Source organism: Apiospora kogelbergensis (assembly GCF_038363985.1).
Source record: "Apiospora kogelbergensis strain CBS 113332 chromosome Unknown utg000001l_segment0_segment0, whole genome shotgun sequence".
Lineage (NCBI taxonomy): Eukaryota > Fungi > Ascomycota > Sordariomycetes > Amphisphaeriales > Apiosporaceae > Apiospora > Apiospora kogelbergensis.
The window spans coordinates 5,592,544-5,606,781 of NW_027117418.1; the positions used below are offsets into that span (position 1 = coordinate 5,592,544).

Genomic DNA, 14,238 nt, shown 5'->3' on the forward strand with positions numbered 1-14,238 from the left:
ACCGGATTAGGTACGACACAGCATGTTCGGAACTTCCAGCCGGCGGATGATTGCTCGACCATGCCGTCTGCATGAAACCTCGACAGCAGGGGACCCAGGACTTGCCCGTAGATGAATAAATACCGAGCCAACGGCCTCTGAACCAGCAATGCCACCTGCAAGCCAGCCCACTTTAGATTTTTGCTTCTTCGCCGCCAACATGGTGAACGACACCATCCCCAGGGGGCTTCTGTCCCTGCTGCTGGTGGCATCCCCCGTCGCCGCCGTCAGGCTCTGGGCCACATCGTACAACGACCACGCGCTCTACTCGCTGAGACTTCAGTACGAAGGGCTCACCGTCACCGCCAAGTCGCTAGACTGCGGATCCGAACCGACCTGGATGACGCTCGACAAGGGGAAGTCGACCTTGTACTGCCTGAACGAAGGGTGGGGTGGCAATTCCTCTTTGACTTCTTACAAGGTCAACGAGGACGCGAGTCTCGAGACTCTTGATGTCCTGCCTGTACTCAAGAGTCCTGTCAGTGCCGCGCTGTACGGGCCTAACAACAATGGCCTGGCCGTCGCTCATTAGTGGGTGTCCCTTCTCTGCTGGGCTTGCTAGCATGGCGCATGGTTGGCCCTCGCATATCCATACTGACGATCATACCCTTCTCCTTCCTAGTGACACATCGACCTTCAGCTCCTTCGATGTCAAGGACACATCAAACCTGGCCCTGTCCCAGAACGAGACCTACACAATGGCCAAGCCCGGCCCCGTCCCGGCCCGCCAGGACGCACCGCACCTGCACCACACGATCCTCGACCCGAGCAAGAAGTTCATGGTGGTGCCCGACCTCGGCGCCGACCTGCTCCGCGTCTACGTGCTCCATCGCGGGTATATCGCGTGGTCCGAGATCGACCCCGTTCAGGCCCTTCCCGGCTCCGGCCCGCGCCACGGCGTCTTCGCGACGGCAGGGCCCAAGACGTTCTTCTACGTCCTCAACGAGCTCAGCAATACCATCACCGGCTACAAGGTCACGTACGCCCCTGGCGCGCTCAGGATGGACCGGCTCTTCGACGTCAGCAGCCACGGGCCCGGCGGCAGCGTGCCGGCCGGCACCAGCGCTGCCGAGTTGAAGATCTCTGTAAGCAGATCTTACTTTTGCTCCGAACCCCAAGATGCATTTCCATGTGAACCTTTTTGCTGATACTGGTATTGCCACCCTACAACAGCCCGACCAGAGGTTCATCATCGCTTCCTCGCGCGGCGAGAACTCGCTGACAATGCCCAACTTCGACCCCAAGAACAGCACGGCGGTGCCGTCGGACCCGCTCATCAGTTTCAAGATCGACCAGGCGACGGGCTCGCTGACGCACGTGCAGACTGCGCCCGCCGGCGGCCGCAACCCGCGCGGGTTCAACATCAACAAGGCGGGCACCCTCGTCGCCGCCGCGCTGCAGGACGACAACCGCGTCGTTGTCTTCGAGCGCAACATCAGCTCCGGCGAGCTGGCCGGCATTGTGGGCTGGGCGACGGTGGGCGAGGGCGAGGGCAACGGGCCGAACTATGCCTTGTTTGATGAATAGGCAGAGAAAGGGGGAGAAGATTCCCTGCCCTGTTGTTAGCCAGAGGACCTCCATAGATACTTAGCTTAGGCGTACATAGCCACACAGCAGAACTGTGTTTAATGTATAAAGACTTAAGACTCTAACACCAATTTGAGGGCGTACTAGACATGCAAAGCGACTCCTTGATTTGTTTTGATTTTTTCTTTTGGTGAGAGCAGCGATTAGGGGGGGCATTGCACGCCTCGGCAGGCCAAAAATAGAACATATGTCACATTTCACCGGACGGGTTGGCCAGCCTGTATTACAGGAGTTGGGGTTTCTTCTGGTTCGCCGGTCTAACAGTATATATGCATATGCCTATTTCTCTACATCATCAAACAGCTTCTGTATAGCTGGAAGGAAGGCCTGCGCTTTCCTGAAATCTCCAAGTTTGACGCGCATATAATCAAAGGCCACCAAGATAATCTCGTCGAGCTTCGCCTTTTCTTCGCCATCGGCGTCAGGCTTGACCTCCAAGTTCTCCTCTATTATCGGCACCTTCTGATACCTCTGGGAGAAATGCGTGAGAAGAATGCGTCTCGCACCCATCCTGCGTCCAACATCTATGGCTTCGGACATGGTGGAATGCTTCTTGGCAATGGCATCGCCCTGAAGCTCGTCGTCAAATGTGCTCTCGTGAATCAGCAAGGTAACGCCATGGCCAATCTGGACGAAGTTGTCACCAGGTCGACAGTCGCCCGAGTAGCCGATCTTTAGACCCGAGGGCCAAGTGAAAACCGTCGCTAAAGCCCCATGACAATGCTCGACAAAGCAAGCATCAATGCGCGCAATGCCGTGAACCTTAGTTTGCTCCGCAGCGAAGATACAAGGGTTGGCGATTTTAGTAGCCGGGTCGTAGTTCCTGAACTCGGTGAAGGTCAGGCGATCATAGCCGAAATCCTCAACTTGGGAATACTCGCGGAGCCAGTCCAGCATGTGCATATGTGACGCAACGTGGAGCGTCGCCGAAGGATTGCATTCTCTCGTCTCCTTATGCCATGCCCCTATCACACCGGCGGTTCCCAGGTGGTGGTCGGCGTGCAGGTGGCTAATCCAGATGGCCCTGAGATCCTGTAACACCGTGGGCAATTCGTTTCCGAATACTCGACGCATTTGACCCAATGTGTTTTCACCGGCATCGAACAGGTAGTTACCGTACCCAGGAACCTTCACAAGAGTTGCAGACACGTTACGATACTTTGAAGGTAATGCAGATCCTGTCCCGAGAGTGATGACCTCTGCATCGCGATTAGGTATATCGGATTCCACCTTCTCAATTTTTGCGAGGAAGTCGGCATCCTGCAGTCTTTGTCTTGCCTTGCTGGCCAGTTCAGAAACCAATGGTAATTGAGGTTCGCTTCCCGCCAGTTTTTCAACATCTGGGAATCCCACAACCTTGTCATCCTGGTGCAGGAATTGAGGCGAGAACTGTATCATTTTACCTGTCCGACCGACCTCATACCCTTCGGGAGATGTGTTTGTTGGATGGCCATGAAGGGTTTGTGTGTTGCTATAGAATGGCAGGGGGAAACGATCCGGGTCGATGCTGTGTAGCTTGTAAGCCTGTGTTGCCACAGACTCCAGAGCGATCATGTTTGGAGCATTATCCCCCGAGCAGACAGTATGGCGGATGTTGGCATGGTCTTTCATGAAATTTTGCAGGCGGGGATCGGCGCCAACATCAGGTCCAAGCAGCCAGAACATCACGCAGACATTGCCCATAATCTCTACATTGGACCATTCAGGCCGACTCACCAAGGGTTCAATGTAAGAAACGTCAGGGATGTCCACAACAGCGAAACCTTTCCCAAGAACAGTGTCTCCCAAGACCATTTCCGGGGTGACAATGGTGCCATCTTTGGCGGTAACACTTTCACCCCTGGTGAGATTGGAGTAGTCTCTCTTTGGTATATCGAAGGCTGCCGCCTTCTTGGCATCAAACTTGCCCCGGCGGTCATGGTTTTTGACGATATAGCACATCGATTGACGTGCTGGTTGTGTATGTGGGAGCGCCGGTACCAGGGCAGCTGGCCACGGTTGACGGACCAAAACCGGTATGTTGGGAACGTCTCCGTCCCTGCCAGGCAACGGTCCTTCATAAACCTGAATGTGGCCATTCCCATCTCGTACAAATAACTTTGCGGGGAGCTTAGCCTCGTGCAAAGTTGTCTCAACCAAAGCGTCCATTTTCCAGTCGGAATTGAACATTTTGGACACGACGCTTCGAACAGCTTCAAAGTCTTCTTCTTCGGTGCTGCCAACCTTCATGGTCTCCGACTCGGATGCGTCTTGGTGACTCCGCTTCCGGTTTGCGTCAGCGGCAGCCTTGTCCGTGGGCTCCAAGGCCAAGGGCACATACCACACCTTGATGTTCGTGTCTTGCCAGTCAGGTTCGCTTGAACCCTGGCTGGACATACGCGGATCACGACGAATTTCGTGGGGGTTCAGAGGCAAGCCTTTCCGGAAAATGAAGCGCCGCGCAGTAGCTAAGAAGTGCGACAGGTTTTTCCCTCCGTGGATGTTCAGGCTCGACAGAAGTTTGTCTGTGGCGGCAGCTTTGCCCTTGCGCCCTCGCTCTGCGTTCTGTGCGCCCAGATGTTCCCTCGAGGAGGCAATCACGTCGGCCAGCGTGAGAACCATACCCAGCAGACCGCCAGCACTGTGCCAATTCACAGGGCCCGTGATGAAGACATCTTCCGTCTTGTTCAGGGCGATCTTCCGCTGTACCATGGCCCGCTGTGTGCCTTCCGAGGCGTGTCCGAACACATAGCGTCGGTCGTCAAAGTGAAGCAGTAGACATGTACCCGGCGTATCTGCGGTGGGAGTCGTAACGATTTGGATCCAGTTCAACATCTTGGCACCGAACGCGCGCGCGCGCCTATCAGCCTCGCTCTTCTCGTCGGCCGCGAGGTCTCTCTCGGGAATGTTCAACAGCAAGAAAAATGGCTGCTGCTTCCCAAGGCGCTGGGAAGGAGGGACTCGTATAATCCTGAGGGCGGTCCCCTCATCCGGCGTTAACAAACCGTCGGGGATCTGAGCGCCCTCGAAAGTTGATATGTGGCTAGGTTTGAGGCGATGCCGGGGTGGGAGAAAGCGTTTCCGAGCGGACATGGAGATGGATCTGGAGTCTAAGGCGGCCGGGTTGCCGGAGTCGCGATGCCGTTTCCGTGCTTGGGAGAGTGTCGCCTCTCGGGTCTTCGGAAGGGCGAATGGGCTGGGGGGTGAGGGATGCCCTTTCGCACGTGGGTGGAGCGCTAAAGGTCTACTCAACGCCTCTTTGGCCGCGGGAGGAATCTTCATGAAGCCTCTCTGCGCATTGTTTAAGTAGACTCGCAAAGCTGCTACTCTATGTAGGATGCAGCATGGGCATGAGATGACTCTTCGGCGAGACGGTGCCGTACCAGCACCAGCTAAAATCTATAAATTCTTATCTTATCGGACCGCTGGCCGCCAGCCCCACTGGAAACCGCACTAGGCAGAGGACCCTGAGCATCTCACCGTCTGTATTCACAGATGATACGCCATGCCAAGGGCCACTCCAGATGATCGGCCGTTTGCATCTGCCGGCCGCGGCTCGGCGGGGGTTGCGGTATCAAGCAGGTGCCTTGTCAACCCACGCTCCGACATTTCTTCTTGCGCCGCTTCGTATCTACTCAACAAAAGCCTGCAACTTACGGCAGTATGGACTCGGGCTTAAGCTACACGAGTGCCCCTTACACTCTCGACAGCCCGGAGCTGGGCTCCATCAACGGTCTTGTTCTGTCTAGGCTGTCTAGGCCCGCCATTCACTACTTTGGCGGCATCCCTTACGCCTTACCGCCTCTTGGGCCTTTCAGATTCAGACGTCCTAGACCACTTCCGCTCCACTACAGATATGGCACGAAATCAAATCCAGGAAACTTCACAGGCAACTGTGCTGTCTGTCCGCAGCCGGCCTGGCTCAACTCGCGCAACGAAGAGGCGTGGAATGAAGACTGCCTGCACCTGAACGTCTACATCCCGGCAGGCACTGCTCCCAAGGACGGATGGCCTGTGTTTTTCTACATCCACGGGGGGCTTTCTTCAATGGGGGAACCCGAACATGACAGCCGAATCCATTGCACACCTCTTGGACGATTCTGCTCTGCGATGCATCATTGTGCAGCCGGCATATCGTCTGAATGCCTTTGGGTTCATTGCCAGTGCCGAGCTGCAGAAGGAAGCTGTGCTCGACGGCCATGCGACTGGTAACATGGGCTTTTGGGATCAACGCATGGCCCTGGAATGGACGCACTCCAGTATCAAGGCATTCGGTGGGAACCCGGGCAATATCACGGTTGGCGGCTACTCGGCCGGTTCCCACAGCACCTTCCAGCAACTTGCACATGAGCTTTACTTCGTCCCGGACGATAAGGCCGTCATCAAGCGAGTCATAATGTGGAGCAATGGGCCAGGAGTTCAGGCGAAAGGCATTTTCGAGCAGCAAAAGCAGTTTGACGAGCTGCTTACGGTCCTCGGCATACCTTCCGATCTGCCTCGGGAAGAGAAATTGCAGCGGTTGCGAGAGACGCCCGCCAAAGCAATTATTGATAGCCAGGCGAAGATGAGCATCACCGAGTTCCGCGCAACTACGGACGACGCCTTTATCTCTCCGGAGACCATGGCTCATATCAACTCGGGCGATTTTGCCCGGCGTATGAAGAGGCGCGGGATGAAGTTGATGAATGGCGAATGCCGAGACGAGCACAATCTTTACCGCACTTGGAGATCGGCAAAGAATTCATATGATGGCGTGTATACGCGTCTCTGTGCAGATTATCCCGAAATCGCGGTATCCAGGTACTTGGAAGACTGCTGCGGTGAGTCCAAGACACTGCCTTCAGGCATGAAGGACTGGCAAGACCTTTTCGGCTATGCATATGCAAACCTCCAGGTCCACTGTTTGGAACGTGGCTTCCACCGGGCCTTGGTAATCCACGGTTTGCAGCCTGGAAAAGACCTTCTGCGATATCGAATTGAGTGGCGAGCTGATTGTTGCGGCTATCCCCCAGAATGGGGCGTAACGCATGCAACCGACATGGCAATATGGTTCTGGTACCCGGGCCTCACGACCAAAGACAAACAAACTCTGAAGCCATGGAACGAGGCTCTGGCAGCCTTCATTCATGGAAACGATGTGAAGTGGGGGACCAATGGAGTCCGAGAGGCGCGACGTTTGCGAAGCGATGGTAAGACAGATGCGTGGGATGATAATCGGTGGGACGAGGGAATCCATGTTTGGAACCTTCTGAATGGAGAGGACGATATTTTGAAGTCTCGTCTATAGACGGGGCAACGTCGAGGCCAAATGACGGCGATGGTCCTTACTGGTGTACTTGCTTGTTACATGCATTTGCTGTTATAACCCAATTTCCTATTCTGCAAAAGCCATGTACGTCTTCCAATGCATACCCGAATCCGCCAATCGCCGGTTATAACCGCCCAGCATAATTGCCGAACAAGTGCGGAAACGGATGGCGGGGTACACAGAACCAACCATAACTTCCACTCCAGCAGTCTATAGATGAATAAAAGCTGACTCAGCTATTGTCACTCACTCCGCACTGTTGTCCCAGTCTGGCCTGTCTCGTGTGATGTCGCGGATAAGACCTACTGTGCTCACCCGGGTAACTTCCAACATCAAGACTGCAGCCACTACCCGCAGCTCCAGTCCCTCACTGCTAGCTCTCCGCCGTCGTCTTGCACCCCCTCAACTCATCGTCACCAGGAAAATGTCGGGCTCCATCTCCACGGAATCAGAGAAGCTGATCAAGCGGAATCCGCACCCGGATTTCAAGAAGGTAGAGGAGTCGCGGCCGGACTGGGACGCCTCCGCCGCCTTCCGCTACACCAAGACGGCCGACCCGTCCTGGCAATTCGGCGGCGGCGCCAACAACCTGCACTCCGAGGAGGCTGCAGGCAAGAAGCACGTCGCCATCGACCCGTATGAGCCCGGGCGCCCGGCCCCCTTCAACTACAAGCTGCTGATCAGCAGCATCGTGCCGCGGCCCATCGGGTTCGTCTCGACGCGGTCGCCTGATGGCTCGGCAACCAACCTGGCGCCCTTCAGCTACTTCAACATGGTGAACCACGACCCGCCGCTGTTCGTGCTGGGCTTCGCGGGCAACCTGGAGCGGCCCAAAGACACGCTGAAGAACCTGGTCGAGAGCAAGGAGTGCGTCGTCAACATCATCTCGGAGCAATTCGTCGAGGCCGCCAACGCCACCAGCGTCGACGCCCCCTACGGCGCCAGCGAGTGGGACGTCAGCGGCCTCACGCCCGTCTCGGACTGCCACGAGGTCAAGGCCGCGCGCGTCGGCGAGGCCGTCTTCAGCGTCGAGTGCAAGCTCGAGAGCGCCCGCGAGTTCGAGAGTCGCGCCACCCCCGGCAAGAAGACGGGCGTCCTCGTCGTCCTCGAGGGCGTTCGCTTCTGGGTCCGCGAGGATGCCATCAACGAGGAGCGCAACCTGGTGGCGCCCGAGGTCCTGCGGCCCATGAGCAGGCTTGGCGGCATCACCTACGGCCGCCTGACCGAGGCGCTCGAGATCCCGCGCCCCGTGTTCGAGAAAGACGTTGGTGGAATGGAAGGCTACGAGAAACTGAAGAAAAGCGACCCATCCAAGTAAAGAGAGAGACATAGGTACATACATATCCAGCAGTGGCCCCGGTTAGACTATTTCGAGATATGCAATAGACTGTTCCTAGACTTATTAGAGAATAGCGAACCGAAGCTAGCACACAAGACCGGGCATCGGTTTGACGCAGAGTGCAAATATGAAGTCTGCTTCTCTCATGTGTCCTCTTGAAATTGACAAACAAGGCTTTGAGCCAGTGTACCATGCTATCTAACATTCCATACACATCTTAACGCCGCCGAGAAGACCAAACAAAACCGACTCAAGTTATTCCACAACAGCCAGAACTCCATTGGCCCAAGCCAGGTACGGTACCAGGGCGTGCATATAAGCAAGATAATGACGACAACTCCCCTTGTCCATTTCGTCCAGTCGTCCAGTGCGGAAGGATGTCCATCGCATCGGCACACCCGAAAGAAGGAGATAACCCTCTTAAAATCCCTACAGTTGCAACCATCTCTATCAAAACGTGAAGCTTTGACCTGATTTGGAAACGACGAACTCGCAACCGAGTTGAACCTCCCTCTCGTACTCCAGAAGTTCGCTCAATATGATTTCCCCAGTCGACTCCCCGTCGCTGAAATTGTCCTTTACATGTATAATGACGATCTTCAACCCCTTTAACGGATGTGCCAGAGGGAGGGGCGGCAAGCCGAGCTTCATGGTCGGGTCGAGATCCTTGAGGGTCAACTCAGCGGTTGGTGTGGCGATATGTGGAGAGTCAACTGGTGGGTGCTCATCTGGAAAAGAGCCAGGGGCGGGCGATCCTAAGGCGCCGTTGGGAGAAGGTCTTGTCGACTTGGGGGATACTGGTTGGTCGTCTCCGGTAGAGCGGGCCGCCACCTTGGGAGAACGTCCGAGGGCTTCCTCCAGATCTCTCTTGCGTTTCTTATTCGATTCAAGTCGGGAGGAGACGTGCCGCGCATGTTCGACCTCGCTAACCAATGCTCGCAACTCCTCTATGATGAAGCGAGGGCAAAGGTGGCCGAAGAGCCGGTCATTCGTCTGGCTGTCGTCGTAGCTGCATTCAATAAAGATGGCTGCTAGCTGGCCACTGACGATCTTGGGCGCCGCCTCCTGCCATATCACAGAGTTGCGAGGAGATAGAGATATGCTGTCGGGTTCGACGTCGCCGAAGATCAGGACCTGGCGCCCCGAATGCTCATCGCGGATGAAATAAGCGCTCGAGTCGTACACGCACATCGATTCTCGATCTTGACTGCCGGACATCCTAGTCATGCTGGTCGAACGGAAGAGCGCAGAGGGGCCCGAAGCCGCGTTACTGCCAGGGACACCCCGCGGAGACATGATGCTCACGTCGGTGCTGTTTAGTCGGGATGAGGACGCCGATCCACGATGACTGTGCCGCTCGATACAATGGCCGTGACTAACCCCGAAGACCTTGACGGCCAATCCATCTGAGATTTCGAGGTAGCCCCTACCTTCGCCTTCACCCAGAGCAGGGCTTCCTCCTTCCACGAGCCGCATATACGTGACCAGACCCGCGCCATTGTTCTCATCGGAGAGGTTAGGCCATATTACATTATTGAAGATATGTGTCTTCAGGGCGGATATTGTCGAAGGGAGACCGGCTACGCGCTTAGGGCGTGAACCGGGGAGTCCGGCTGTGTTGATGACAAAACCACATATATGGTCGAGGTGGGGGTGTGTGATCAGGTACGTGTCGATGAGCTGCCTTGTGATGTGAGCAGCATTCGCTGAAGGGGATTTCGATTTGACCTCCAAGCCTGCAAAGGGGCCGGACTGGAGCTTATGCGGAAGATGGATGCGCGTTCCTAGGCCTTCAGGCTGTGTGTCTTCGAGTATGCGTGTTATGGCTGATAGGTGGACGCCCGCATCGAGGGCAACTATCGACCCTCTAGCCCACCCAGCGTGGGTTGATCGTACCAGCAGAGCAGTAACATTGTTTTCTTGTGGACCACCACCGGAACCCTAGAGACAGAGAGATAGTTGTCAGCATAAATATTGCAAGCCATTCAATCTGGCATAGTTGGGCTGTGTGCTGTCTCGGGAAAAGCGCCGGGGGCCAATGGAGCACGGCCGGATGGAACATGGCCGGCAACATGCCACACATGCCACACATGCCAAGCATGATACTGCCGGCAAGAGGCCACAGACAAGGCCTGTGACGTCACTGGGCTTTTCCCAGCGATATATATACACATATATAAGCCTGAGTAGCCATTGCCCCTTTTGCGATTGGGGATAATGAGATGAAGCCATCACCGGCTCGTGCACGTGACAAGTCCCAAGGACCTGGCTCGACTGTTTTGGGCGGCCCGCCCACTGTGGCACGGTTACTCGACCATTCATTCCACTGTCACCATACACATACATCCCACTCGAGTCTTCAGCCCCCAACAAAGGCAGGCAGGCATTCGTCTTGGAGGGCCGGCACCGTTTGTTTCCTTGTTTCTCTTCTTTCGCTCCAGCGACTGAACAGAAGAAATGCAGTTCTTTGCACGCCTGGCCCAGACAGATGGATCTGATGGTAGCTCCATCAAGGCTCCCCCACACCACGAAGTGGCGTCACGGACGTACAAGTCATGTATGCACAATGGCACGACAAGCTTGTGTGTGTGATCCGGGCGCGAGTATGCTTTGGCAGACCTTCCCCGATCTGATGAACAAATATGCATGAAATTGCAACGCACCCAGACCACAGCGGGCCATGCCGTTATCATGAAGCGCATCTAGCGGCCGCCGGGTTCTCTTGTCGGAAGTTCAACGCGAGCCAGCTCATGGCGCGTACGCGTAGGTTGCCCCCCAATGGTGGACTGGGCCATGACGTCCGTCCGCGAAAGACAATGGACCAAAATTGCGACTGCATTGACGGGCGCATACTTGATGACGGGCGCGCGCTCTGCGCATCGAAACAAACAGGAGGGCAAGACGCAGAAAGCCAAACGAGTGAAAGGGAATGGAGACAAAGGGAAAAGCCGCTTACCAGTACGACAACCTGCAGGGCCGAGCCCTTTTCCTCCTCAACCATGTTGATGAGGTTCGCGCAAGCTTTCTCAAAGAACTTCGGGCCCGGCTGGGGGTGGGTTTTGGGGGGGGGAGTGTGTCAAGCTCTATGTATGTATGTACTAATAAGCTGCTGTCTCGCACGCGTTGGTGCAAGCAAACTGAGCCCAGCCCGCTTCCACTTTAGGCCCGTCCGTCCGTCCTGGGCTTGGTCGGAGGTTCAGCCAGGCGCGGCGCTGGTCACACGTGATCTTTCTCTTCCCTTGAATCCGTCTCGTGTCTCCCGCCTGCAAGCGTAGGGGGTTTCTGTAATAGTATGGATGTTCTGGGAATTGGCATGTTGGATTTGCAGCCGCAACAAAGAGCGATGCGCACTCCCGGCGAACTATTTATTATTAGACGGGGCCTGTCGTAGGCCTCCTAGGACCATCAATTCCCTGGCTGCATGTCGAGTACATTGGCTCGATGGCTAGACTTCTAGAAGTGCAATCGCATTACGAAATACGCATGGCGGTGCTAGTCCCCTTCAGCTGTGCCAACATGCCGGCGTGTTCTTGTTATCAGGCTGTCTGCTCAGGTGTCAGGCTTCGTTTTCCCTGCCGCTGCATTCTTGGGTCACGGAGGACTAGGGAAACTCAAGACTGCGCTCCGCTTTGTGCTGCGGGCTGAGGTGGAGTACAGATACACTTCGCATTTAGTCATTTAGTACATACTACATACGTAGATTGCAGATTGCAACGGCGTGAGCTATGAAACAAAGAAACAGCTAAACAAAACAAAACAAATACCAAATACCTACCACCTACCTTCTGTCAGTCGAGCTTTCCAAAAGACATAACAGCTTCCATGTCGTCAAGACATAGACCGTAGGAGGGGTCGCATGGTATGTCAACGACTGAAGGGTCTTCTCCCTCCTGTTTGATAACAGTGGCTTCTGGGTCCTGAGTACCTGCAAATGGAGGCACGCTCGCCATTTCAGGAGGCTGAGAAGGCCCTGCATCCCCGACATCATACACATAGGGACCCATGTATTGCCCCTCAGCTGAGTAGCCGTAAGACGCCATGAGCATACCCGCAGTCGAGTCGTGAAGAATAGGGGTTGGGTATGCATTGAAAGAAGCCATGCTGCTGTTCTGATGCGGCCTTATGTCGGGTGGTGCCGACTGATGCCTTTGGCACGATGCAATCCATCTGCCTCCTCTGTTTCGGGGTCATCGCATCGACGCCTTTTCCGATGTACAGATCCGGGCTTCTCCAGGTGTTCCCGTTTCGCATGCTGGAAAAGGTCCCAGGCCTCACCGACTTTCAAAGGGCCGCTCACTTTGCTGCGTTTCTTCTCTCTAGCTTGATTGGCAAAATCGAGGTCTCCCTTGTGGGTGTCCCTATCACAGGAGTCGGGCTTCACCTCACGCCTTTTGATTCTCTGATTGGCCTTAGCCCGCGTCTCCAGCTTAAGGCTCTTGCATATTAGTCTGTATGTCAGAGAGTCGGACCATAGCCTCAGTCGCTCTGGCGCTGCAGGAGGTAGTGCAACTTCTGGGGAAGTACTCCTGGCCCTCCTGGCTTTGTCGCGATCGTCTCTCGCCGGGCTGTACTCGTCACAGCGCCAGTGGCAATAGTCCTCCCAGAAGTCGTTTGCCCATTTCAAGCAAGCTTGTTCCTCATCAGTCTTCAATGCACACAGGTTAACTTCCTCCTTAGCAAAATACCTATTATCAAAGCGCACGTCAAGTACGTCCATCAGATGTTCCATATCGAAATGCTTCTCGAGGCAATACAGATGGCAATACCCCGCGTTGTAGAAGGGGTCAATTACCGCTCCGTTGACATTGTGTCGCTCATCCAATATGACCCGAGGTTCACCAGTCCTGATGGTTCGATTCGATATCGCACAGTCCAGGAACTTACATTTGTTGGAGTTGGAGCTGGGGTAGCGGTCGTTGGCTTGAGCGGGCGTCCAGCCGACCCATAGAGTCAGTCCCGAACGAACCTTTCCCTCCCGCTGGACCTCGCCCGGCTCGGTTTTCCTTTCGACCCAGTTTTCGCAACCTCCGGGGCTTTTGGCGAACAAGTACCACTTCATTTCCTTGAGCTCGAAGGGCCTACCTCTTGCGAGTTCGCCTTGTCTGTTATAAGAGAATAGTAGCATACCGTCCTTCTGTCTCGGCCCCCACGCTCCCTTGGGCGGCGGTGGTTGGCCGTAATATTGCTCGGATAGAAATCTCACATCGTCCGGCCCGCCTCTCTTCCGTCGCGTGTTGCGTTTGATTTTACCTTGGACGAGATCTGTGCTGCCGCGGCGCTTGAGTGTGTGGGCTGGCTCCGAGTTCATTGGTTTTTCCACAATCTTACGTTCCACTGGGCTGTTGGCCAAGGGCGGATTGCCGAGGGGAAGCGAGATATCCGAGTCGTAATAATAATAGTCCCCATAACAGTATGCCGTCTTTCCTACGTCCAAAGGCAGCGGGGGGCTTTCCCGAGGTATGATGATGCCGCTGAGACCCTTCGGAGGCACCGGAGGCACCACAGAGCAACTCTGCGTATCTTGGCCGAGGCCAGACTGGTTCGGAATGCCTCCATCGAATAAGTTAGCCGTTCCCATATAGCCTAGGGGCTCCGGCTGCTGGAATTGCGGGTGTGCCATATTCATGTCCATGCCATCTAAATACTTAGCATTTGGCAGACCCATTGTTATTGACCCGTTACTGGATGCTTCGGGCCCTACAGGATCAAGTGAATTCACCTGCCCCGGATCAAAGGCGCCGATTTCTCCGCCAGTAGGAGCTTCTGCTGACAGCTCAGCAAGTCTAGCCTCAAAGTCAGGGCCGGCATACTCGGTTTCATTGAAGTCGGTCCCGTAGAAGTAGTCCTCGGCCTGCTCGAATATCTCGTCGGGGTTGAAGAAGTCATCATCTGGCGTGGCCATGGCGCTGGGCGATTCTCTTTCCTCCAAGTGTTGTAATATCACCATGATACACAGCGCTCGCAGTAAATCAGAAAAGGGTGCCGC

The 14,238-nt window shown here is 55.4% G+C and overlaps 7 protein-coding genes across 7 annotated transcripts; 3 read left to right on the plus strand and 4 right to left on the minus strand.

Moving 5' to 3' along the window:
- Positions 1–199: 199 nt before the first annotated feature.
- Positions 200–1,566, plus strand: PG998_001794 (uncharacterized protein; the record flags this gene model as incomplete). Its single annotated transcript, XM_066868612.1, has 3 exons — positions 200–570; positions 662–1,124; positions 1,213–1,566. The coding sequence occupies 3 exons, from the start codon at positions 200–202 to the stop codon at positions 1,564–1,566; spliced, it is 1,188 nt and encodes a 395-aa protein (XP_066737027.1).
- A 339-nt stretch (positions 1,567–1,905) lies between these two features.
- On the minus strand, positions 1,906–4,698 carry PG998_001795 (uncharacterized protein; the record flags this gene model as incomplete). Its single annotated transcript, XM_066868613.1, has 1 exon — positions 1,906–4,698. The coding sequence occupies one exon, from the start codon at positions 4,696–4,698 to the stop codon at positions 1,906–1,908; it is 2,793 nt and encodes a 930-aa protein (XP_066737028.1).
- A 970-nt stretch (positions 4,699–5,668) lies between these two features.
- On the plus strand, positions 5,669–6,892 carry PG998_001796 (uncharacterized protein; the record flags this gene model as incomplete). Its single annotated transcript, XM_066868614.1, has 1 exon — positions 5,669–6,892. The coding sequence occupies one exon, from the start codon at positions 5,669–5,671 to the stop codon at positions 6,890–6,892; it is 1,224 nt and encodes a 407-aa protein (XP_066737029.1).
- Positions 6,893–7,337: 445 nt separating this feature from the next.
- PG998_001797 (uncharacterized protein) lies at positions 7,338–8,231 on the plus strand (the record flags this gene model as incomplete). Its single annotated transcript, XM_066868615.1, has 1 exon — positions 7,338–8,231. The coding sequence occupies one exon, from the start codon at positions 7,338–7,340 to the stop codon at positions 8,229–8,231; it is 894 nt and encodes a 297-aa protein (XP_066737030.1).
- Positions 8,232–8,702: 471 nt separating this feature from the next.
- Positions 8,703–11,253, minus strand: PG998_001798 (uncharacterized protein; the record flags this gene model as incomplete). The annotated part of the gene is made up of 2 exons (XM_066868616.1): positions 8,703–10,193; positions 11,209–11,253. 2 exons carry the CDS (start codon positions 11,251–11,253, stop codon positions 8,703–8,705), a joined length of 1,536 nt encoding a protein of 511 aa, XP_066737031.1.
- Positions 11,254–12,040: 787 nt separating this feature from the next.
- PG998_001799 (uncharacterized protein) lies at positions 12,041–12,352 on the minus strand (the record flags this gene model as incomplete). The annotated part of the gene is made up of 1 exon (XM_066868617.1): positions 12,041–12,352. The coding sequence occupies one exon, from the start codon at positions 12,350–12,352 to the stop codon at positions 12,041–12,043; it is 312 nt and encodes a 103-aa protein (XP_066737032.1).
- Positions 12,353–12,372: 20 nt separating this feature from the next.
- On the minus strand, positions 12,373–14,154 carry PG998_001800 (uncharacterized protein; the record flags this gene model as incomplete). Its single annotated transcript, XM_066868618.1, has 1 exon — positions 12,373–14,154. One exon carries the CDS (start codon positions 14,152–14,154, stop codon positions 12,373–12,375), a length of 1,782 nt encoding a protein of 593 aa, XP_066737033.1.
- Positions 14,155–14,238: the final 84 nt, after the last annotated feature.